A 22806-nucleotide genomic window follows, 5' to 3' on the forward strand; every position below is an offset into this window, starting at 1 on the left:
CGTCATCACGCCCAGATGGATGACCTCACTAGATATCTACCAAAAGTCATATTTGAAAATGAAAATCGACCTGTCTCAGTATTTCTCTCAAAATTCTCCCTTTCTCGAGATAATGAATTTATTCCAACTTAAATTTAAACGTCCTCACTGTATAATAATCCATTCGTACCGCGTATGCCTAGAAAGCTAGGATCTGCTTGTAGTCGGTTCGGTTATAATCCTTGGTGCTGTGCGGACATGTAAGTCAGATTACGCGTTGTGTGGTGGGGATCGCGTGTACACTGTGTTCAAGGTGTAAACATTCGGCGATCGGATTGTTGTGGGTTTGGAAGATGTTGCATCAATCAGCTGATTCTTGTAGTTAAAAATACAAATGAACGGTTTTAGTACGGGTGAAGAGGATTCACGAGGCCCTACAGATCAAATCTGTTGTTTGATTGATAATAGTGAACGGTGTATAAAACCAGCTGGAAACGCATCCTACAGTAAAAAAATTGAAAAAACTGCCATCCAAAGGAGGTTGAATTTTGGCATAGATAGCAACGTAAGTGAACTAAATTGTAGATTTTACTAATTTTATGACATAATACGTATTTTTGTGTATCACTTTCCTTTACTTTTATTTAAATTGGAATGTTCCTATTTATAAAATAGTAAAAAGCCGCTAAAAACCATGGTTACCTAATTGTAGGTGATGCTGGCCGAATTTATGAAACAACATGGCTACGTAATTTATTTTATACAAGTTCCTATTTATTTTTATACTTGTGTAATAATATGTACCTAGGTACTTACATTCTTTACCAAACCACAAAGCCACAGGGATAAAATTTTCCTTTGCTCCCAAGTGATCAAAATATTCTGGAAAAACTAGATTGAAAACATTTGGTTGTAAATTGAAAACTTAGTAATTGCAGTATCTCAATATTATTATGTTTCTGCTAATACCTTACATGAGATTATTAGATAATATGATAGATTAGGATTAGATATAGGGAGTATTACTAAACATAAAAGAATGGTACACAAAGCAACCTATGTACACAAAGAGTTTCAAGCAACTGAAATAAATAAGAGAATATGTAGCTCTTGAAGACAGAAAAGTAACAAATAACTCCTAATGTGAATAAAAAATTAAATTAACAAATAGAAATGAGGCATATTATGTATCAATTTTTATTTTAACTGATAGGGTTAATGATGAATCAGAAGTGTAGATGTGGCATTGTATTATAGTCACAAAATACATTGTTATAAGTTTTCTTTCTTTTTCCCATTCCTTTTACCCTACTAGGGTGTCAGATTTGGGATAGCCATTTTGATTTTCATTCCCACATCTCTTCCATTCTTTTCTATTTCCTGTCATTATTTTCAATTCCTCGAGTGATCTTTCTTTAACTTTTCCCACTTCTACTACTCTCTCTCCTATGACAGTACAGCTCAAGTCGGGCCCTGATCTCCCCCAGCATCCGCCTCCTAGCATCTCTGTCCCTGGCTGCTCTACTCCAGTTGGTCACACTCAATATCTCTTTAGTAGAAGTTCTCACTTCGTCTATCCATCTCTTCCTTGGTCTACTACTTGCTGCACCATTGCAACTTGGTCTAGTACCTCAACTACTTGCTATATCCATTTTTTTCTTGGTCTGCCTCTTTTTCTTTTTACAATGTTCTTTGCTTCTTGGACCTTCGTTGCAATTTTGTTGGGTTGCACCCTCATTAAATGCCCATACCAGTTCATTTCTCTTTGCTATTTATTCATTATTGGTTCTTGGTTGGCCATTCTCCTAATATTCTTGTTTCTTAATCATTACATTTTGCCTTTTTAACAATTCTTCTTAGTTGTCTCATCTCCATTGCATTTAACCTGCTCTTATGTTTTTCTAAAATTGCCAGTTTTCACTTGCACACAGCAGTCAGAATCGCTAATTTTTTAAATATTTTTATCCTTGTATCTCGTGCAAGTTACTCTAACGCATAGTATAACTTGTTGTATTTCTTTGCCCTATTTATTATTTCCTTGTCTATTTTTCTGTCATTGGTAATTATACTTACCAGGTATTTGTAAGTTATAACTATTTCCAGTTCTGAGTTTTTACATTTTATCTTTATTTCATTATCTTACTTTTTTTCTTGTTTATTTCCATTTTTAGTTATTCTATTTGTTCTACCCAATATCCATTAGTTTCTTCATTTTATTCTCGGAATCTACTATTAGTACTATGTCATCTGCATACATTAGGGACTCTACTGTATCCTATTATTGTCTGTAGTTGGTTGGTTCTTCTAGTATTTCTTATCAATTTGTTCATTACTATTATGAATAGCAAAGGGCTGAGACTATCCCCTCATATTCAATTAAAGTCTTCCAATATGTCCCCTCTTATTTGTACTCTTCCTTTTACCTCTTTATAAGTACTTTCTCGGGAAAGAGAAATGTGGGATGTAGGATTTCCTGGTTGCGAAACTTAAGGGAGTGATATGAGTGCAGTTCAATACAATTGTTCAGAGCTGCAGCCAATAAAGTTAAAATTGCTGTGAGGGTAGCCAACCTCCGATAGGAGACGGTACTGCAAGAAGAAGAACTACTCCCTATATTTTGTATCAATGTATTTTATTTTCCTCAAGCATTTCCCTATAATTTGTCTTTCTATCATGTCAAATTGTTATGAGTTGAACTAATAAAAACTTAAACCTATCAACATAAACTGAAGATACTGAAAGTTGCAGTTTTGATATTATCTAATTATTCTAATAAATTTTTAAATGAATGTGTTTATAATTATTATACTTTGCTTTAGGCAAGGCACAATTATATCTGTGACCATCACAAGATGATCATTCAATGTGCAAGGACAAAAAGAAGAAGAAAAGAATCGGAAGATGACTCAAATGAAACAGACACAGATCTTCCAGAAGTAGATCTATACCAATTACAAGTAAACACCCTGAGAAGGTACAAAAAACATTATAAGGTGCCAATGAGGCAAGGACTGAACAAAGCCCAGCTTGCAGATGTAAGTAAATTATTTTTGGTTTTGTGTTTTTTTTTGTGTTTTATTGGCACTGGTTTTCACAACCAACTGGCCAGTCAATTTCATAATTGTTTTTTAGACTATAACTTATCACTAACTCAGGGGAGTAATGTGTAGTGTGTGTGTTGACTAAGTGTCTTGTTACTTTGCAAAGTCGACGTCATTGTCTTTGCAAAGAGACGCTAATTGTATCCGAACATCTGCGGTCCCTCCGGTGAATACCGATCTCACAAGGACAGAAACTATTTTCATTTATTAATTTATAATAAACGAAAAATTTCTGACCCTGGTGAGATTCGAACTCACAACCTTTTCGGATTTTTCGATCCATAGGCAGGCAGAGGGGGTTATTTTTTAGTTGTTAATTGTATTTGTATTTGACTTGTGTTTATATGTAGAGTGCACAATAATCTGTTTGTGTTAGTTGTAGACTGTGAAAAAAGTTATAAATTCTAGTTCAATGTTCAAATCTTTAAGATTTTGCTACTTATAATATATTAACCATTTTGCTGCGGTAATAATATAGGAGTGTAGACGTGTGCGGAAATATTTTTTTACATACAGCGTGTTTGGTAAAGAATGGGCCATAGCTTAACCTCAGATTCCTGAGCTTAAAATAGGTCGATTTAAGCTAACTCACCTTAGTACAAAAGTTGATAATAACCGAAATACAGGGTGTCAAAGTTAAACTTTTATTTTATTTATTTGTGAATATTTCCTGACAGGCATGGGACAACAACACGAAATTTGGTAAGTGGTGCTGGTACTATACACCCTACTAAATTCTGTTAGATTCCTAGATTACTAGATGTCTAGAATATATCGTCGCCTTAATACTATAACTTGATAACTCGAAATTAGTAGTTTTGAGATAAACGAGTTTAAAGATTTTAAGGATATTTGTGCTGCTACCATGATGTTGGTAAATACGGAATTCACTCTGCGGCTCTAAAATACTGTTCCTTAACTTTTTGGCAACTGATCTATTTAGAAATATGGTGTAAATTTGTTTTCCAATATGGAAAAAAACATGAAAAATTAAAGTTATCAACTTTTAGCACTACCATAATGTTAACATTTGGTAATGTCGCATGTTGTGCTAAGTCGCATATAAGTGAACTTTTTAACACAACTAATATTTTAAACATTATTTTGTTGAAAATTAGCCCTCTGCCATGGAGGTTGCCAGATCTGCTAACAATTCTCGAATTTTTGCATTAAAACGAACCGAATAAACACATAGCAATTATGTGGTAAGTTCAATGGTTTCAGAGAAACCCGTGCTAAAACTAGATAACTCGAGTTATCTAGTTATAGCATTCAGTGTATGTCGTATTCACGATTATTTCGATTAAATAATAGCTCGATAACTTATCTTGTCAAGTTTTAGCACTGAATATTAGTGGCATTTCAGTTTTATCAACTTTCGTCAATCATAAATAAATACCTAACCCGTTTGAAGTGAGCTATCAAGTTTTTACACAATATGGAGGCAAATAAAATAGATCGTGTGAACTAGTTATCTCAAAAACGTCAATTTTGGAGTTATCAAGTTATAGTACTAAGGCGACGATATAGAATGGGATAACCTGTTTCGTGGTAGAGATCTTTCCGACATGATCGCTATGTTTTATGACATTATTTACTCTCTCATTGAACATTTCACTCCAGTTAAATATTTTAGTACTAAGAAATTTCCTTGTTGGTATTCTTCTGAGCTTAAGCAATTGTTAAAGGAAAAAATAAAAGCTCATAAAATTTATAAAACCTTAAAGACTCCTGAAAGCTATGCTGATAAAATCTATCTAAATGCTGTTATGACAATTACATACGTTTCACCGAATTTTCTATACAAAATAACGCAAGGCATTTTTGGAAATTTGTAGGTAGCAAGCGTGAAAACAATTGTATACCTGACTCAATGACCCTGAATGACTGTAGCTTCATGTGGCAATGATATTGCCAACTTATTTGCAGATCACTTTTCATCAGTTTATAGTGATATTACTTTAAATTGCAATGTTGACCATATTCAGTCTCAACTCAATATCTCATCATATCGTATCCAGATTTCCAAAATTTACGAAAAGCTTTCATCATTAAGTGTCAACAAGGGTCCTGGGCCTGATGGTATACCACCTAATTTTCTTAAGGAATTCAGTTTTGTACTATCGCGACCTTTGTTTCATATATTTAATAAATCTTTGGATGTAGGTCAGTTTCCAGACTTTTGGAAACTTTCTTATGTCACACCAATATATAAATCTGGTAATAAATCTAATATTAGTAATTACCGCCCTATATCTATTCTTAGTGTTATACCAAAGGTTTTTGAAAGTATTATAACTGATTTCCTCACCTTCGATAGCTCCGGGATCCTAAACTCTCAGCAATTTGGTTTTACTACAGGTAAGTCTGCTGAACTGAGTTTGTTGACCTATGTTGATTTTCTGTCTGAAGCCTTGGAGGAGGGACTTCAAGTTGATTCAATTTATACTGACTTTTCCAAGGCCTTTGACAGAGTAAATCATGAACTCCTGATTCAAAAGCTTAGCTCCTATGGCATAAGTGGACCTTTGTTGCAGTGGTTACAGAGTTATTTAACCGAAAGATTTCAACAAGTTCGAGTAAACCACTTTTACTCACAAACCTTTCCAGTTGAGTCAGGTGTACCACAGGGGTCCCATTTGGGTCCATTACTCTTTAATATATTTATTAATGATATTACCAACTGTTTTCACGATTGTAACGCCTTGCTATTTGCTGATGACTTGAAGTGCTTTAAAGTTATAAAAAATCATTATGATGCTGCCATATTGCAATCAGAACTGAATAACCTCTCTGCATGGTGTTCACTTAACGGTATGAACCTTAATTAAATCAAATGTCATGTAAGTAACTTTAACCGTACTCACCACCCAATATTATCAAACTATTACATTGATGGCCAATTGCTCAACACTGTTAATAAAATCAAGGACTTGGGGATTACACTGGAAAACTCTCGTTGCTTCAGTACTCACATCATCAATGTCATTCAAACATCTATGAAAATGCTGGGTTTTGTAAAAAGAACAACTCGTGATTTTACAAACATATCCAGTATTAGAGTTCTTTACTTCTCTTTGGTCAGGTCTCACCTCGAGTATTGTTCTTCAGTGTGGTCCCCACACTACTTGGTCTACATTAGGAAACTTGAACAAGTCCAAAATAATTTCTTCCGTTACATTGCTTTTAAGCTTCATACCTATCAAGATTACGCTGTATGGCAGCATCAACTGCTGGTCCCTTCTCTTGCAAGCAGGAGAAAACAAAGGGACCTTTTGCTATTATTCAAGATCTTAAATGGTATATGCAGTTGTTCTCAACTACTTAATAAGATCGCACTGTTTGTACCACCTCGCACCACTAGACAAGTGCGAACATTTTATGTACCATTCCACAGGTTTAATTATTCACTTTTTTCGTTCGTACCCAGGGTCTTGAATTTAGCAAACTCCCTTTACAATTTACAACTCTTCGACAACTCCATCAGTCGTTTTAAAAGAAATTTACATGGGATCAATATTTGAGTGAAGCGTCTGTAATTTGTTAACTTGGTTTTATAATATTATTTCATAGTACATATTTACTTCTAATATTATATTTATATTTCTGTATGTCTGTTTTTTATATTATATTATGTTATTGTTTTTTTCTGTACACTATGTATTTTTGTAGAATTGGGCTTGCCCGTAAAATAAATAAATAAATAAATAAATAGATTATGTTAGTTTGGGACTCTTCCCAAATTCTATGTCACTGGCGGAATTTGTATTTTAGTGCAATTTTTTGATTCTGCAATACTTTCTATGTAAATAACATACTCTTCATTCGTAACGATAAAGCCATTAGTTTTCGAGATATTTTAAGCTAAAATCGAAGGAGCACAATACATTAATCAAAGTAAGTGTGCCTTTTCATTTTTAACTTCAAATATCTCGAAAACTAATGACTTTATCTTTACGAATGAAGAGTATATTATTTGCATAGAAAGTATTGGAGAACCTAAAAATTGTGCTAAAATAGCAGTTTCATCAGTGGCGTAGAATTTGCGAAGGGTCAACCATTCACTTTTCCCCTGTCATACGCCTCTGGTAGTAGCCAGAAACGATTATTTAACATAATTTAGAAGGGTGTACAGTGCCTACATATTCTGCCAAGTATGACATGGATATCTCAAATTATTTTAAAGTATTCTTTTTTTTTAAATAATTTATTGAACTATGTGTGCCCGGTACTATAAAACTATTTGACATATCTTTATGACACTTGGCAGAAAGTGTAGGTACTGCATACCCTACTAAATTATGTTAAATTAATCGTTTCTGGTTAATATCGGAGGCGTACGACAGGGGAAAGTTAATGGTTGAGCCTTCCCAAATTCTACGCCACTGATGAAACTGCTATTTTAGCATAATTTTTAGGTTCTCCAATACTTTCTATGCAAATAATATACTCTTCATTCGTAAAGATAAAGTCATTAGTTTTCGAGATATTCGAAGTTAAAAATGAAAAGTAACACTTATAAAAGTTTAACTTTGACACCCTGTATTTCGGTTATTATCAACTTTTGTACTAAGGTAAGTTAGCTTAAGGGCAGCCAAAGTCCGAAAATTGAATTTTTTAAGTTTTTTGGGTTATGATCGAAAATTATTCTCTTAAATCTTCTCTTTCCAACGATATATTATTATAACACGATATAGTATATAGTATAAAATATTCATGGTTACAAAACTATTTGTTTTGTGAACGTCTGCACTCAACTTACCGTGTACCGGTAGCTTTATAGCCCATTAGAGTGTTTTATGTTTTGCGATTTTCCGAATACTACGTTTTTAGCTTTTGATGTCAGATATCTCTGGTTCTTTAGATGATAGAAGGTCCAAATTTTTACAGTAATTGTAGATAGATAATATCTAGTCCCGCGTAAATTTTTATTGAAAAATGTACAAAAGCAAGTAAAATAAAAAATAAAATCTAAACTTTTTTGGGTTTTTTTTGTAAGAGTATTTTAAAAAAATTTAAAATAAATGTTTCTTTCGCTCTAACTTTACAAAAATCTACGCGGGACTAGTTTCAAAATTAGGTCTCTAAGTGCATTGGTTACAGAGCTATATGACATAATGTTAACATTGTCGTTAAATGGGACTTTGGGTGCCCTTAAATCGACCTATTTTAACCTCAGGAATCTAAGGTTAAGCTATGGCCCATTCTTTACCAAGCACCCAATTTTCATATTCAAACATGATTTATTTACGAAAATAGGCAACCAGTTCTACAACAGACGTTTACTTGATAAAATAGACCTTTCTACATGTGCGGAGTTTATTTTGTGCCATTCCAAAACTGCGGTTTTCAACTAGTTTATATTTGAAGTCACATTTACATCGGACGCTATATTGTGCCATCTGCATTTTATTAAACACTCTGAAGACGAGATATCGCGCTTTCCGCAGTGAAAGAGTTACGTTGTTACTAATGAAAGAGTAATGCTACTGTACACGATTTTTTTATTTAGCTTAAAAGATGCTGTTAATCTTCTAAAATAAGATGAAAATGTTTTTTTCTACGAGCGTGCAAAAATGTCTACTTTCGCGCACGCATTTTAGTTTAGAAAGTTTCACTTTTCCGCATGTGTGTTACTTTTCCGCACGCGGTTTTTACTTTTTCGCACGCGTGTTAATTCAGATATGTTAATATGGCCTTAAAGTAATTATAATACATGCAATAAACTAATATTTAGATATTATTTACTAATTTATTTCAAATATATCTTATGGTGTTCCTGTTTTAATGAAATTAACGCGACAATTCGATGAAATAAAATTATTTTGACATAATATTCGAAAGTCAAATCGGTAGACAATAACAGTCGTTTTGAATCATCGTCATGGAAACCAAGATCGTCGTCATGCTAACTAATTATATTGAAAGTTTGGTTTTGACAACCTTGTCAAAGAATTCATTTGTGTATGTATTTTCATATTATTTAAATTAATTGATTAAGATTTGGTAATTTTTTAAAGACTCTTAGAAAAAATATTGTTCCTAACTCTTGCAGAAAGTCATTCTTTTCCGCACTCGACTGCTTGCCGAACTCTCGCTTCGCGTCGTTCGGCAAACTGCAGTCGCGTGCGGAAAAGAATGACTTTCTGCACTTGTTAGGAAAATAACTACTATATATCTTTACAATTTCGTTTCTTTGAAATTCCAAGTTATGTCCCTATTGTATTCAACTGTTTTGGAAATGTCTACCTGCATATCAAGGGCTGAGAACAATAAGGTTCCAATCGCCATTTCATAAATTTTTCAGGAGACAAATTTCTAGTTTTAAACTATCATAACTTCGTTATTTGAAGGACTGTAAATCTTAAAATTATTTTTTCTATTCTCATACTACACTAAGCGTCAAAATTAACGCACCACCTTAAACATATTTCCTAAACCTGTTGTCCGATTTTAGTGATTTTTTTAGTGTTACAGCTTTATTCTTCAAGATTATCGATGTAATAATATTGTTGCTAAACAGATAAGTGTCATTGTATACCGGGTGTAACAATGATAGTGTGTTTTTTCCTCAAAGTTTGGAACACCCTGTGTATATATTCTAGCGTATATAAAATATTGAAATTAAAACTCAACTGTAGTCCTAGGCTTTCTTAACATTTCGCTTTTTGATTTATTTGATTATGTTGGATAATAAAAAAGTTAGGTATTTTAACAGCTAGCAACGTTTTTCATCAATACTAAGTGCGTTTCTAAATAAGTGCGACAAACTTTAAGGGGTAATTCTGCATGACAAAATAATGATCGTTTACTTTATAAACATGTGTCCGCAAATGCTTCGTTTCCGAGATACGGGATGTTGAATCTTTTCTTACAAACTGACGATTTATTTATTGCTCTAAAACCGTTTGAGATATGCAAATGAAATTTAGTAGGTTTTAAGAGGTAGTTATTGCGAATTTTTTGACGTACAACTAAGAATTTTATATTCACCATTGGCGTGCATACGGGTCAGATTACCCGTATGTACGCCAATGGTTTGTAAGTTTGGCAGAAAAAATTCAACATCCCGTATCTCGGAAACGAAGCATTTGCGGACATATGTTTATAAAGCAAACGGTCATTATTTTTTCATACAGAATTACCCCTTAAAGTTTGTCGCACTTATTTAGAAACATCCTGTATTGATGAAAAACGTTGCTAGTTGTTAAAATACCCAACTTTTTTATTATCCAACATAAGTGAATGAATCAAAAAGCAAAATGTTAAGATAGCTTAAGGTTACAGTTGAGTTTTAATTTCAATATTTTATATACGCTAGAATATTCCACAGGATGTTCCAAACTTTGAGGAAAAAACATACTATCATTGTTACACCCGGTATACAATGACACTTATGTGTTTAACAACAATATTATTACATCGATATTCTTGAAGAATAAAGCTATAACATATTAAAAAGATCACTAAAATCGGACAACAGGTTTAGGAAATATGAGACATTAAAAATGTCTCATTTTTAAGGTGGTGCGTTAATTTTGGCGCTTAGTGTATAATATATCAATTATGATGTCACTACCTGTATCATAATGAACTTAATTATGACACATATTTTCATTAAGATACAGATTTTTAACCAATAGAATCGCGATATACGCTTTGAGCTTCGCTGGTGTCGATCCTAGCGGATTACTAATTCAACTTTCACCGGTAATTTTTAAATTTATTATTTAATTGTTGTCGCTTAATATTTACAACGCTAAAAAGTAATTAAATTGTAATAGATTTTTTTAAGATTTTGCTAATCATTTTGATGTTCTATTGATGAAATATTAATTTCTTACTTCGGATACTTTCACAATTATCGTGTAGATGGCGCTAAGATTTAGATTAATTTGTAATTACATATTACGGAACATTAAAAAAAAACGTAAATTCAGTATTTAAAACGTAAGTATATTTAAGGTAAAAATATATACCACAGCTTTGACCAACTAATATTTTTTATAATTAATGTTTTTAATTTATTTTTAAATTAATCACTTTGACATTTATGTCAAATTTCCGGTAAACGTTTACAGACTTGCCACTACTGGCGCTCGCGAATTTATAAATATCCCCTCTACGTACGAGCTCACAGCGTATAGCATTCACGATAAAGGTGGTACACGCGCAGTGACCAATGGCGATTCAAATACATACGCTTTGACAGTTCTCAATATGTAAACAAACCTTTGTTTACATATTAGGTCTACATATTAGATTATAAATTGGCCTGCCTATAGGGATTTTCATCGATTGTCATTTGCTTCAAGTTTCTGTCAAATGTCGTATAATCCGTGTATAATAAAAATATACACGGATTATACAACATATGACAGAAGCTCGAAACAAATGACTGTGAATGAAAAGCCCTATTATCTGCTATCTGATTCTAGTAATCAACTATTTTAAATGGGAAATAAGCCACAATTTTACCAAAAAAATGATTTTATTAACGTTTCGACGCCCAAGTCGGGTGTCGTTGTCAAAATACAGTAAATTAAACAAATATGTTGTTGCTTAGTAAAAAATTCTTCTAATAATTTATTTAATCTGACTCATTTATATCGGCAATTCAGACATGTACTATACATTGTAAAGTAGAAGACTTTAAAATGATATTGCCAATATTGATGAGTTGCGTTCCTGGGACGACTTTATTAAAAGATAGTTCATTTGATTACATGAAATCACCCAACTCAAGAATATCCGCCACAAAAAATCATAGCATGTGATCTGTCTTTAAAAAGACAACCAAATGCAACGGTGGCAGTAAAATAAAAGACAGATCACATGCTATGATTTTTTGTGGCGGATATTCTTGAGTTGGGTGATTTCATGTAATCAAATGAACTATCTTTTAGTAAAGTCGTCCCAGGAACGCAACTCACCAATATTGGCAATACCATTTTAAAGTCTTCTACTTTAAAATGTATAATACATGTCTGAATTACCGATATAAATGAGTCAGATTAAATAAATTATTAGAAGAATTTTTTACTAAGCAACAACACCCACCTTGGGCGTCAAAAGGTTAATAAAATCATTTTTTTGTAAAATTTTGGCTTATTTTCCATTTAAAATAGTTGATTATAAAAATTCCACAAGGAACTAGCTTCAGAACAACATCAAGAAACTGATTCTAGTAGTATTATTGTGCATTTGTCATCCTCTTTGTCTTACTAATTCATTTTGTAGCTTATTTTTCTAGTTCTTCGATGATCTCATGTAATTTGTTAAGGTGAATAATTGTCTGCATACCTAGTAGGTGTGGATCCCGCGTATGAAAAAAAAAGTTGATTAATAGCAAGCTGAAAATTTGTTATTAGCTTAAGGGTGTCTAGTCGGACAAACATTAATATATGGGAACACTGGAACAGGGGAAGTTTTAACTGTGGAACAGGTTAAAAATTTGGAACGGTCAGACCACGAAAACGGCACATGTATTTTGTCCGACAGAACAGACTTAAACTCTCCGAACAGAGATTAAACTCTCATGCAAAAATCAGAGTGCTATTTATCACCAAATTGGCGTTTTAATGAGTGGAACATGTAGAATATGGCAAATGACAGGAATTATGACAGGTGATAAATAGCAGTCTGATTTTTGCATGAGAGTTTAATCTCTGTTCGGAGAGTTTATGTCTGTTCTGTCGGACAAAATAAATGTGCCATTTTCGTGTTCTGACCGTTCCAAATTTTTAACCTGTTCCACAATTAAAACTGCCCCTGTTACAGTGTTCCCATATATCAAAGTTTATCCGACTAGACACCCTTAAGCTATTAACAAATTTTCAGCTTGCTATTAATCAACTTTTTTTTCATACGCGGGATCCAGACCTATAGATAATTAGAGAAAATTACAGCCATAGTATAATCAGTGTCATATTTCGAATTTTTGTGTAGTAGGATCACTGACAAAGTTGCGGAATATGTTTGTTCACACAATATGTTTTTTAAACAAATGCAAAACAAAGGGGAACAAAAATGTGCCGTATATAACAATAAAGCTAGGTTTTAACTAGGAATACCTTAAACGATTATGTAAATAGGCTTACTACAAGTGTTTTTAAAAGAATTAAAAAGGATTCACCCGATTTTTAGAATGCCGGTCCATACATATTTTGGTATATGGCTAATAGAATAGAAATGTGCTTTATTGTCATTGAAACATAGTTATTGATTAAGAAACTCTTCTACTTAATAATATATATTGTCTTTCAAATTTATAGATTTTTGTCATTTTACGGAACTTATGGAAAGATGCTGCATATTTAAGTTGTAGAGGGAGATGATCGTATAGTTTTTTTTGCAGAATATACTTAATATAGATTTCTTTACTAACTCGGTGGACGGGATTGGTAAATAGACGCCAACGGTACAATTTCTGGTGGAATAGTCATGATTAGGGCTTGCTGGAATACATATACATAGATGTTTATGAATTAAGCAAACAGTTTCTAAAATGTATAAAGAAGGAAGTGTTAAAATCCCGTGAACTTTGAAGTAGCTTCGCCAATGTGTTGTTCTTCTGAGGCCAAACAGATATCTCATTGCTATTTATTGTAATTTAAAAATAACATCGGGTTGGGCAGCTGTACCAGAACCCCAAAAAGGAAGAACATATCGAAGATGTGACTCGAACAAGGAATATTTATATCTCGATTCTAATTTTTTAGGCAAGAATTTTTTAAAACATGAAAGCATGAGCAATATATTTTATAAATTAAATTTGACAACTCTATCTACTACCAACATTCAATAATCTGAAAAATTTTCCTATAACTAACTTTTCAGTTTCGTGAGTTTTACATCAGTTAATGAAAAGGAGAGTTTACTTTACCACGACATTATACAGTGAGAGGCAAAATTTGGAATGAATTCCTTTTTTTTGAGAATAGGAAATTTTGGGGACAAATCCCGAAATTGATTTTTGATTTTTAGTATGAAGTGAAGATATCCATCTGGACATGATGGCGTAATCGATGATTTTTTAAATGAGAATAGGGGTCATATGCTAGCTCACTTGAAAAGTTATTCAGTTCTCCATTTAGTGATAAAATCATCATCATCACAGCCGTTCAATCCTAGTGGATTATGACAATGCCGAGGCATTTTTTTCCAGCTGGATTATTCCTGTTTGGTTTATTTCTTATAGATCTGTATGTGTCTTTGCAGCTTTGGTTATGTATTTGAAATCTTTTCTGTTTCTACATTGTCTTCCGGTCTTTTATTTTCATTATTTTTATGTCTTCCTCTATCTGGTGCTGTCATCTTATCCTAGGTCTTCCCTCTTTTTCTTGGTCGCAGGGGCGTGATTTTTTTATCATTTCTGTGGGTGCTCTTCTCATTGTGTGGCCTGCCCATTCTAGTTGTCTTGTTTTTATGTATCTTACTATGTTCTCACCTCCCATTTCTTGTTGAATTTCTTTATTGGTCTTGATTTTTGTTTTTCCGTCACTTGTTCTTTTTGGTCTCAGTATTGATCTCATTATTTTTCTTTCTAGATCTTCATCTTTTTTTGTCAGCGTCGTGGTTTCCATCGCATTGGTATGCAATTTATTCGGCAAAAATTGATTTTCGCGTAAATTAAATGTTCAAATTTCCACACGCCTGCCTCTTGGCAATAATTTAACCAACGACAAAAATCTTCTTGATAATTATATATTACCAATTTCTAATTTAGTGTGCAGGTAGGGGAATATCAAGGTGGTTTTAAGAAAGGAAGATCTACCATCGATCAGATTTTCGTACTAAAGATGTTACAGAGCGGTACCTACGAACAACAGCTAAATATGAAGCTCCTGTTTATAGACTTCAAGCAGGCATATGATACAGTCGTAAGGAAACGTCTTTATCATGCACTTAACGGTTAATTGGGATGTAATAACATGAAACGGTTAATTGGGATACCAGAGAAGTTGGTCAAACTAGTGAAAATGACACTGGAGAGAACAGAAAATCGAGTAGCACTGAAGGGTAGCCTCTTAGAAAAGTTCGAAGTACGAAGGGTTTTGAAGCAGGGAGACCCTCTGTCAACTGTCCTGTTCAATTGTGTATTAGAGGCAATATTCAGGGAAAGCGGGATCAGAACGCAAGGTACGATCCATGATAGAAGAACTCAGGTGCTTGCATATGCAGACGACATAGTATTGATAACAAGAACAAAGAGAGAACTGCTAAGAGTATTTAACCTTTTTGAAAGAAAAGCTAAGCAGTACGGTCTGACAATTAATGAACACAAAACAAAATTTATGGAAATGGGAGATACACTAAATGAAGAACAGGTTTTGAAAATTAGAATAGATAACGATGGAAAAGAATATTGTTTCGAGAAAGTTAAAGATTTTGAATACCTAGGGGTGACTATAACAGAGAAAGGAGATGAAGTTCCAGAAATTGAAAAAAGAATTGCGAAGGGAATACGAGCAGTTGGAGCATTAAGCAAACTTTTAAAAAGTTGTCTTATCTCAAGAGCAGCAAAATTGCAGTTATACAGGGTGTCCCGAAAAGAATGGTCATAAATTATACCACACATTCTGGTGTCAAAAATAGTTCGATTGAATCTAACTTACCTTAGTACAAATGTGATCATAAAAAAAGTTACAGCCCTTTGAAGTTATAAAATGAAAATCGATTTTTTTCAATATATCGAAAACTGTTAGAGATTTTTTATTGAAAATGGACATGTCTCATTCTTATGGCAGGAACATCTTAAAATAAAATTATAGTGAAATTTGTCCACCCCATAAAAATTTTATGGGGGTTGTGTTCCCTTAAACCCCCCCAAACTTTTGTGTACGTTCCAATTAATTCATTATTGTTATACCATTAGTTAAACACAACATTTTGAAAACTTTTTTTACCTCTTAATATTTTTTTGATAAGCCAGTTTTTATCGAGATGCAGCTTCTTTTTTAACGTATTTACATAAAAATTTTATGGGGGTTTTGTTCCTTTAAACCCCCCAAATGTATGTATACGTTTGAATTAAACTATTATTGTGGTACCATTAATTAAACACAGTGATTTTAAAACTTTTTTGCCTCTTAGTCTTTTTTTGATAAGTCACATTTTATCGAGATGTGGCTTCTTTTTCAAAATACACCTAAAAATGTAAATTATAAATAAATTTTCAGATTATTAACAGGTCTCTATAATCGTACTTAACCATATACAAATATGTGGTGGATTCGAAAAATATTCAAAATATCTCGATAAACACTGGCTTATCGAAAAAGTACTAAGAGACACAAAAGTTTCAAAATATTGTTTTTAACTAATGGTGCCACAATAATGAATTAATTGGAACGTACACAAAAGTTTGGGGGGTTTAAGGGAACAAAACCCCCATAAAATTTTTATGGGGTGCACAAATTTCATTTTAATTTTTTTTTAAGATGTTGCTGCCATAAGAATGTCACATGTCCATTTTCAATAAAAAATCTCTAAGAGTTTTCGATATATGAAAAAAAATCGATTTTCATTTTGTAACTTCAAAGGGCTGTAACTCTTTTTGTGTGCACTATTGTATATAGGTAAGTGAGGTTCAATCAACGTATTTTTGACTCCAGAATCTGTGGTATAATTTATGACCAATCTTTTCGGGACACCCTGTATAGTATGGTGATGCAACCTACAGTACTGTATGGTAGTGAGTGTTGGGTTCTGAATAAGAGAGAAGAAAATGCATTGGAAAGATGGGAACGCAGTGTGCTGAGGAAAATTTTCGGTGGTGTGAAAGTGAGAGAGAACGAATGGAGAAGATGGACGAATGCGGATGTTCAAGAACTGTTTGGGAAGCCAGTAATCAGCCATATGGTTAAAACTAGAAGACTTCGCTGGCTGGGACATGTGGAAAGGATGTCAGGGGGCCGATGAGCATAGAGTATATTGTTAACAGGTGAGAGAAGAAGGAGGGGTCGACCGCGGAAAATTTGGCTGGAAGCAGCCAGAGAGGATCTACAAAGAGCAGGCGTTGTAAACTGGAAGACAGCTGCCCTGGACAGAGTAAAGTGGAGAAAGACAGTTGAAAAATTTCAAGCCATGGGCCCCTGAGACCTGAGGTGCTGTTATATATATAATTTCTAATCTATTTATGTTTTTTAAATCTTGTAAATTTTATGATGGATTGGTGATCATCCTCATTGATTTCTTAAAATGTACCTATTGAATTAAATGAGAAGTTGATTAGGCAAAAACTACATATATTAATTAAAAATAGTGTTGACTTTAGTCAAATTTAAGTCATTTCTTAGCATTTTCTTGTATTAGAACTAGTTTATTGCTGAAATAAATAAACAGATAAATGCTCATAAATAAATCAAGATTTATGTATGTAATCAAAATCCTCGGATGATTGAGTCACACTTACTACCCTCAAAAAGTAAACATATGGGAAGGGATAGTCGAAGATAGAATTATAGGTCCATTTTTTTTGGATTGGTGATCATCCTCATTGATTTCTTAAAATGTACCTATTGAATTAAATGAGAAGTTGATTAGGCAAAAACTACATATATTAATTAAAAATAGTGTTGACTTTAGTCAAATTTAAGTCATTTCTTAGCATTTTCTTGTATTAGAACTAGTTTATTGCTGAAATAAATAAACAGATAAATGCTCATAAATAAATCAAGATTTATGTATGTAATCAAAATCCTCGGATTATTGAGTCACACTTACTACCCTCAAAAAGTAAACATATGGGAAGGGATAGTCGAAGATAGAATTATAGGTCCATTTTTTTTTCGATGAGCCATTTAACATATATTGATCTTTTACAAAATAAATTGGTGATTTGCCAAATCAAAACATATGGTTTCAGCAAGACGGTGGTTTTATAAGCTGATGTGTTAGATCTGCACACATCTTACACCGGTTGATTCTTTCCTATGTGGTTACTTAAAATCAAAAGTTTACATCGATCGACCACAAAATTTAAAAGATTTAAAAATAGAATTAGATTGGAAATTAATACTGTAACTCCAGAAATGATCCACAATATTCAAGCAGTGTATTCGTCTGTTCAATTAATGCCAAGAAGCAGGTTGATGGCAATTTGAACATTTGTGTAAACAAGAAGTAACTTTTATTTGTGAAATAAACATTTTTTTCTGTAATAAGTAGAAATAAGTAAAATGAATGTTGGATTAAATAAATTATATACATACTTCCTGTTTTGTATACCTATTAAATTAAATATTTTTTTGCCATCCTGTATAAATAATTATATCAATATTTATATAACTGAATGGAGAATTAAAAACCTTTTAAATGAGCTAGCACACGACCCCTACCCTATTCTCGTTTAAAAAATTATCTAGTATGTCATCTTCATCAGGTCAGGATATATTGCCGAAAAATCATAATTCAAAACTAAAATTCGAGATTTTTGTCGGGAAAATAAAATTTGTTCCATAACTTTTTCCCTTATTGTATTTCCCTATTTTTTAATATACGAGTAAAAATTTTCTTGTTTAACAATTATTAGAACAAACTATTTTTTCACCTACCTCTACCGAAAGTATACATTTCCTGACCTGATTGTAGGGAGCAAAGTCGTACTTTTCCTCCCTAAGTACTTTTACTCCCTAGGGAGTAAAAGTGACGTCATGGTTTGTCATTGATGAAATAGCGTATTGACGCCCTATAAAATATTCTAATTTCTATAACGTAAGTATCTATTTGGACCGTGCAAGTTCGGAAAAGCGACACCTGGTTTCATAGCTCGGCAACATTTTTCGCACTTTTAATTATATTGGCCAATTATATTAATCTGGTTGCTGGATTATTGTCAAGGCCATAGTCCAAAATAAATTATAAGAAGAAAAATTAATATTAAGGTTATGTTATTAAAAGGTAAACAATTGTATGTTGTAAATAATATTAATTAAGGTGGAGTGGGGTAAGTTCGGACCGGTTTTCGTTAAGTTAGACTTTAATAATATTTTTGTAAATTATATTTCAAATATTTAACATTTTCTTGGTATCAACGTGAAGTAACATTAATACGTTATAATTCACATTGCCAAAAACACCAATTTACATTGGAAATTAGAACTTTTATAAAAAATTAGAAAAAACAGTAACTATTCCGAACTTGCCCCATACATGGGGCAAGTTAGTAAACAGATATTTAAAACTCAATAAAATTTATCTTCATATGTTTTGGGACAAAATCGGAATTACTAATCCGTCATTTATGAAATGCTTCTTGCCAGATTAAAATAAGCTATACATTTAAATATAAAGAATGGTTTTTGAATGGCATTTATGCGCCTGTCCAAATTTCTGTCAATGCTCCTTTAATTGTTTGTGCTGATTACGCTCTTCGGTTCGTTTTTCTCATAAATTCGAACCATAATATCGAACCATTTTGGATCTAAAAAAGGTTATAAATAAAGAATTTGAGCAAGAAACTATAAAAAGTACAAAAAAATCTTTAAAATTGACTGGAAAAAGCACAAGGCCGGTCTTACCCCGTTACATGCTCCGAACTTGCCCCGTGCACTAATATTTGCGGTGCAAGACTAGAGTAGTGATTTTTCCAGTAAATTTCAAATGATCGAAAGGATTTATTTCTTTAATGTAAACTTTAAGCAATGTTCGTAATACTTACCATAAATAAATGCACAAGACACAAAATTTGCTGTAAAATATCGGCACTTTTTTCCTCAGCTCTAGGTTAGACATCCACTACTCATGTACTCATATTTTATAAATGGCAAAATAGTGGCAGAATTACTTCTGAGTGACAGACATCTATGTCATTCAGTTCAAACTAACCTAGTTCAGATTTCTACTTATTAATTTGTACAATTAAATGTATCTTATAATAGATTTAGAGCTAATACGGACTTGCCCCGTTTACGATCTTACCCCACTCCACCTTATTAAAATGCAGTACTGCAAGCAAAATACAATAAATTAATTTACTTTTATATAATAATTGCATATATCAATATTGTGGAGCAACATATAATTTCTCTTCTTCAATGACAGTAGGTATGAAATATACGTCAATTTGACAATGAATCATTTAAGAAAGTTGCAAGATTTCTCCGCTGTTCGCGCACGATCGTTTCTCGTATCCCCTCCAAGTACTTGCACACCGCGAATACAATTTAACGTTTATTTATAGGACACCCTGTATTTTGCAGAATGGTAAAAAACAGTAAATTGTTATTTTGATTTAACAATGTTTACATTAATAATTTGACTTATATTTGTCAGTTATACTGTATCTACTTGTTCGATTTAATTCTCTAATACATTTTGTTAGTTACATAAATAAATTATGTAAAAATGAAAAAAAAATACTTATTATTTGAGGAAAGTGGAAAAAGCGTATGTATAACATGGGAGTAAAGTGCTTTTTCCTCCCTTGAATTACTGCCCTCCGCCACGCATCGGGCAGTAAACTTCATTCTCGGGAGCAAAAATAGGACTTTGCACCCTTGTTATACGTTGATCTACTATTTGTCTGGTGAATAATTTTAAATTTGTTTTAGACGTTAATGAAGCACTTTAAGACGATTCCTGTGAAGGAAAAAGAAGTGGTAACTTTCTTCATATACACTGTAAAGACAAACGCCAACAAGCTGGATCAGAAGAATGGTATCAATAATGACACTACTTAATGCTCGTGCAATTAAAATATGAAGTAATTTTAAGTCATAATCATATTTAAGTGTTGTAATATTTTTTAATTTTTTTTCTATAAAAACAATAAAAAGTAAAAGTACAAATGAAAGAGTTGTATTTATTTCCTGTTCTTTTGTTTCTTTTTATGGGTTTTCTGATTTGCGTTTAGTATTACTACTGCTTCTTCTTCGCTATCTGTTTCGATGTCTCTTAAGTCAACTGAAACAAAATAAATGCTTTATTAATAATTATTATAAGGATTTAAACCAAATCCCATACTATGAATATTTTTTCATACTAAGCTGATCTTATTACCAATTAATATTAGGCGTATTATGACCGACCAGATGCTAAGGGGTACAAGTGATAAAATGGTTCAATTGAAAAAAACGAAGTCAAAGTTAAATTTACATAGTAAATTCTACAGCAAATTAATCACTTAACTTATTTAGAATTAATTTTATACCTTTTATTTATCTAATTGTAAAAGCTTTTGTAAAGTTAGTATTTATTTTCATTCAAAATATTTAAAAAAAAAACGTTCGCATTTGTACCCCTATGCTTCAAATTTTGCACTTGTTTCTCTTTGCCACTTAAGTACCTTACGAATTTCTTAAATTCTTAAACTAAAATAAAAGAAAAATTACGTAAAAATTAAAGATTTTTATTTATGAAAACTTACTTGGTACATTTTGTGTTATTATTTCACTTATTTTGAATACTTTTTTAAGCGCTTAATTTGCAAAGATACTAAACAAATCACCAAAAATAATATGTAACACCTTACAGGCAAAGCGATACAAATGAAGTTACACCTGTTTGCCGCAAACTGTTTTTAAATATTTCGTAAGTAGTCAAACTAGAACCAGCGATATGTCGCCACCAGTAGTTTAATTCACCTGTATCTCTTTCCCACTAAATTTTTAATACTATCTAGTATTATTTGATGCACTTAACTCAGTTTACAATAGTCTGTCACTTGTACCCCTTAACATCTAATCCCCTCAATTATGTTGCCTACTAGCTTAAATATAAGGGTGTAACACTATTTTTTGTAATGAAAATTAGGGAAAGTGACTACAATATGCTGAAAATACAGTAGAACCCCGATTATCCGTGCGGATGATCCGGGCTGCGGAATAAGATGTACCCGTACTACCAACTGACAAAAATCCAGTATCAGAGTCCGAAAATCTTCAAATTCACCTCTATCGAAATGGTGCAATTGTTGGAGAATAAAAGTTGCCCAAATCAAATCTGAGCAAGTCACATGCACAAACCATTGTTTGTATAATCAACAATGTTTATTTATTTGTAGATACCGAGGTTAAATATCTTAGCCTCCACCTAGACCAAAATATAATACAGAATAAATACATACAGTTAGATATCAAATTCCGACAAATCTAATGGCTTGTGGGACAAAAATTCAAAGTATCTCTTCAATCCAAAAGTGCTCAGAACTGTAGAAATGGACCTTGGTATATCAACAACCAAACGCTGCACAACAACCTCAACATACCTTTCATTGAAACAAAATTCAGCGTTTTATACATATATTTTCAGAAATATATTTTTATTACTTAGGTATACTTATTTTATTTAATCTGGTTGAAGGATCTGCCAAATAAAATAATGAAACTAAATAGAAGTTGTATACAGGGTGTAACAAAAATACAGGTCATAAATTAAATCACATATTCTAGGAACAAAAATAGTTCGAATGAACCTAACTTACCTTAGTACTAATATGCACATTAAAAAAGTTACAGCCCTTTGAAGTTACAAAATAAAAATCGATTTTTTCAAATATATCGAAAACTATTAGAGATTTTTTAACAAAAATGGACATGTGGCAATCTTATGTCAGGAACACCTTAAAGAAAAATTATAGTGAAATTTGTGCACCCCACAAAAATTTTATTAGGGTTTTGTTCCCTTAAACCCCCCCAAAATTTTGTATACGTTCCAATTAAATTATTATTGTGGTACCATTAGTTAAATTCAATATTTTTAAAACTTTTTTGGCTCCTAGTAT

General features: G+C 32.4%; 2 protein-coding genes across 3 annotated transcripts in view; one reads left to right on the forward strand and one right to left on the reverse strand.

Moving 5' to 3' along the window:
* The first annotated feature begins 241 nt into the window (after positions 1-241).
* Positions 242-22806, forward strand: part of LOC114334497 (histone deacetylase complex subunit SAP30 homolog) — a 37624-nt gene continuing 15059 nt past the window's right edge. Inside the window, exons 1-3 of one of the 2 annotated variants that reach the window (XM_028284544.2) lie at positions 242-544; positions 2799-3014; positions 20636-20877. In XM_028284544.2, the coding sequence (XP_028140345.1) occupies positions 374-544; positions 2799-3014; positions 20636-20764 (516 nt within the window). In that variant the 5' untranslated portion in view covers positions 242-373 and the 3' untranslated portion in view covers positions 20765-20877. Of the gene's footprint in view, positions 545-2798; positions 3015-20635; positions 20878-22806 lie in introns of those variants that run through there. The other variant, XM_050650034.1, reaches the window with a different exon arrangement.
* The window catches only part of LOC114334494 (uncharacterized), a 70194-nt gene continuing 68197 nt past the window's right edge, over positions 20810-22806 (reverse strand). The window contains exon 8 of the mRNA XM_050650031.1: positions 20810-20987. Coding sequence (XP_050505988.1) covers positions 20887-20987 — 101 coding nt within the window. The 3' untranslated portion in view covers positions 20810-20886. The remainder of the gene's footprint in view (positions 20988-22806) is intronic.

This window comes from Diabrotica virgifera, chromosome 5 (genome assembly GCF_917563875.1).
Source record: "Diabrotica virgifera virgifera chromosome 5, PGI_DIABVI_V3a".
Lineage (NCBI taxonomy): Eukaryota > Metazoa > Arthropoda > Insecta > Coleoptera > Chrysomelidae > Diabrotica > Diabrotica virgifera.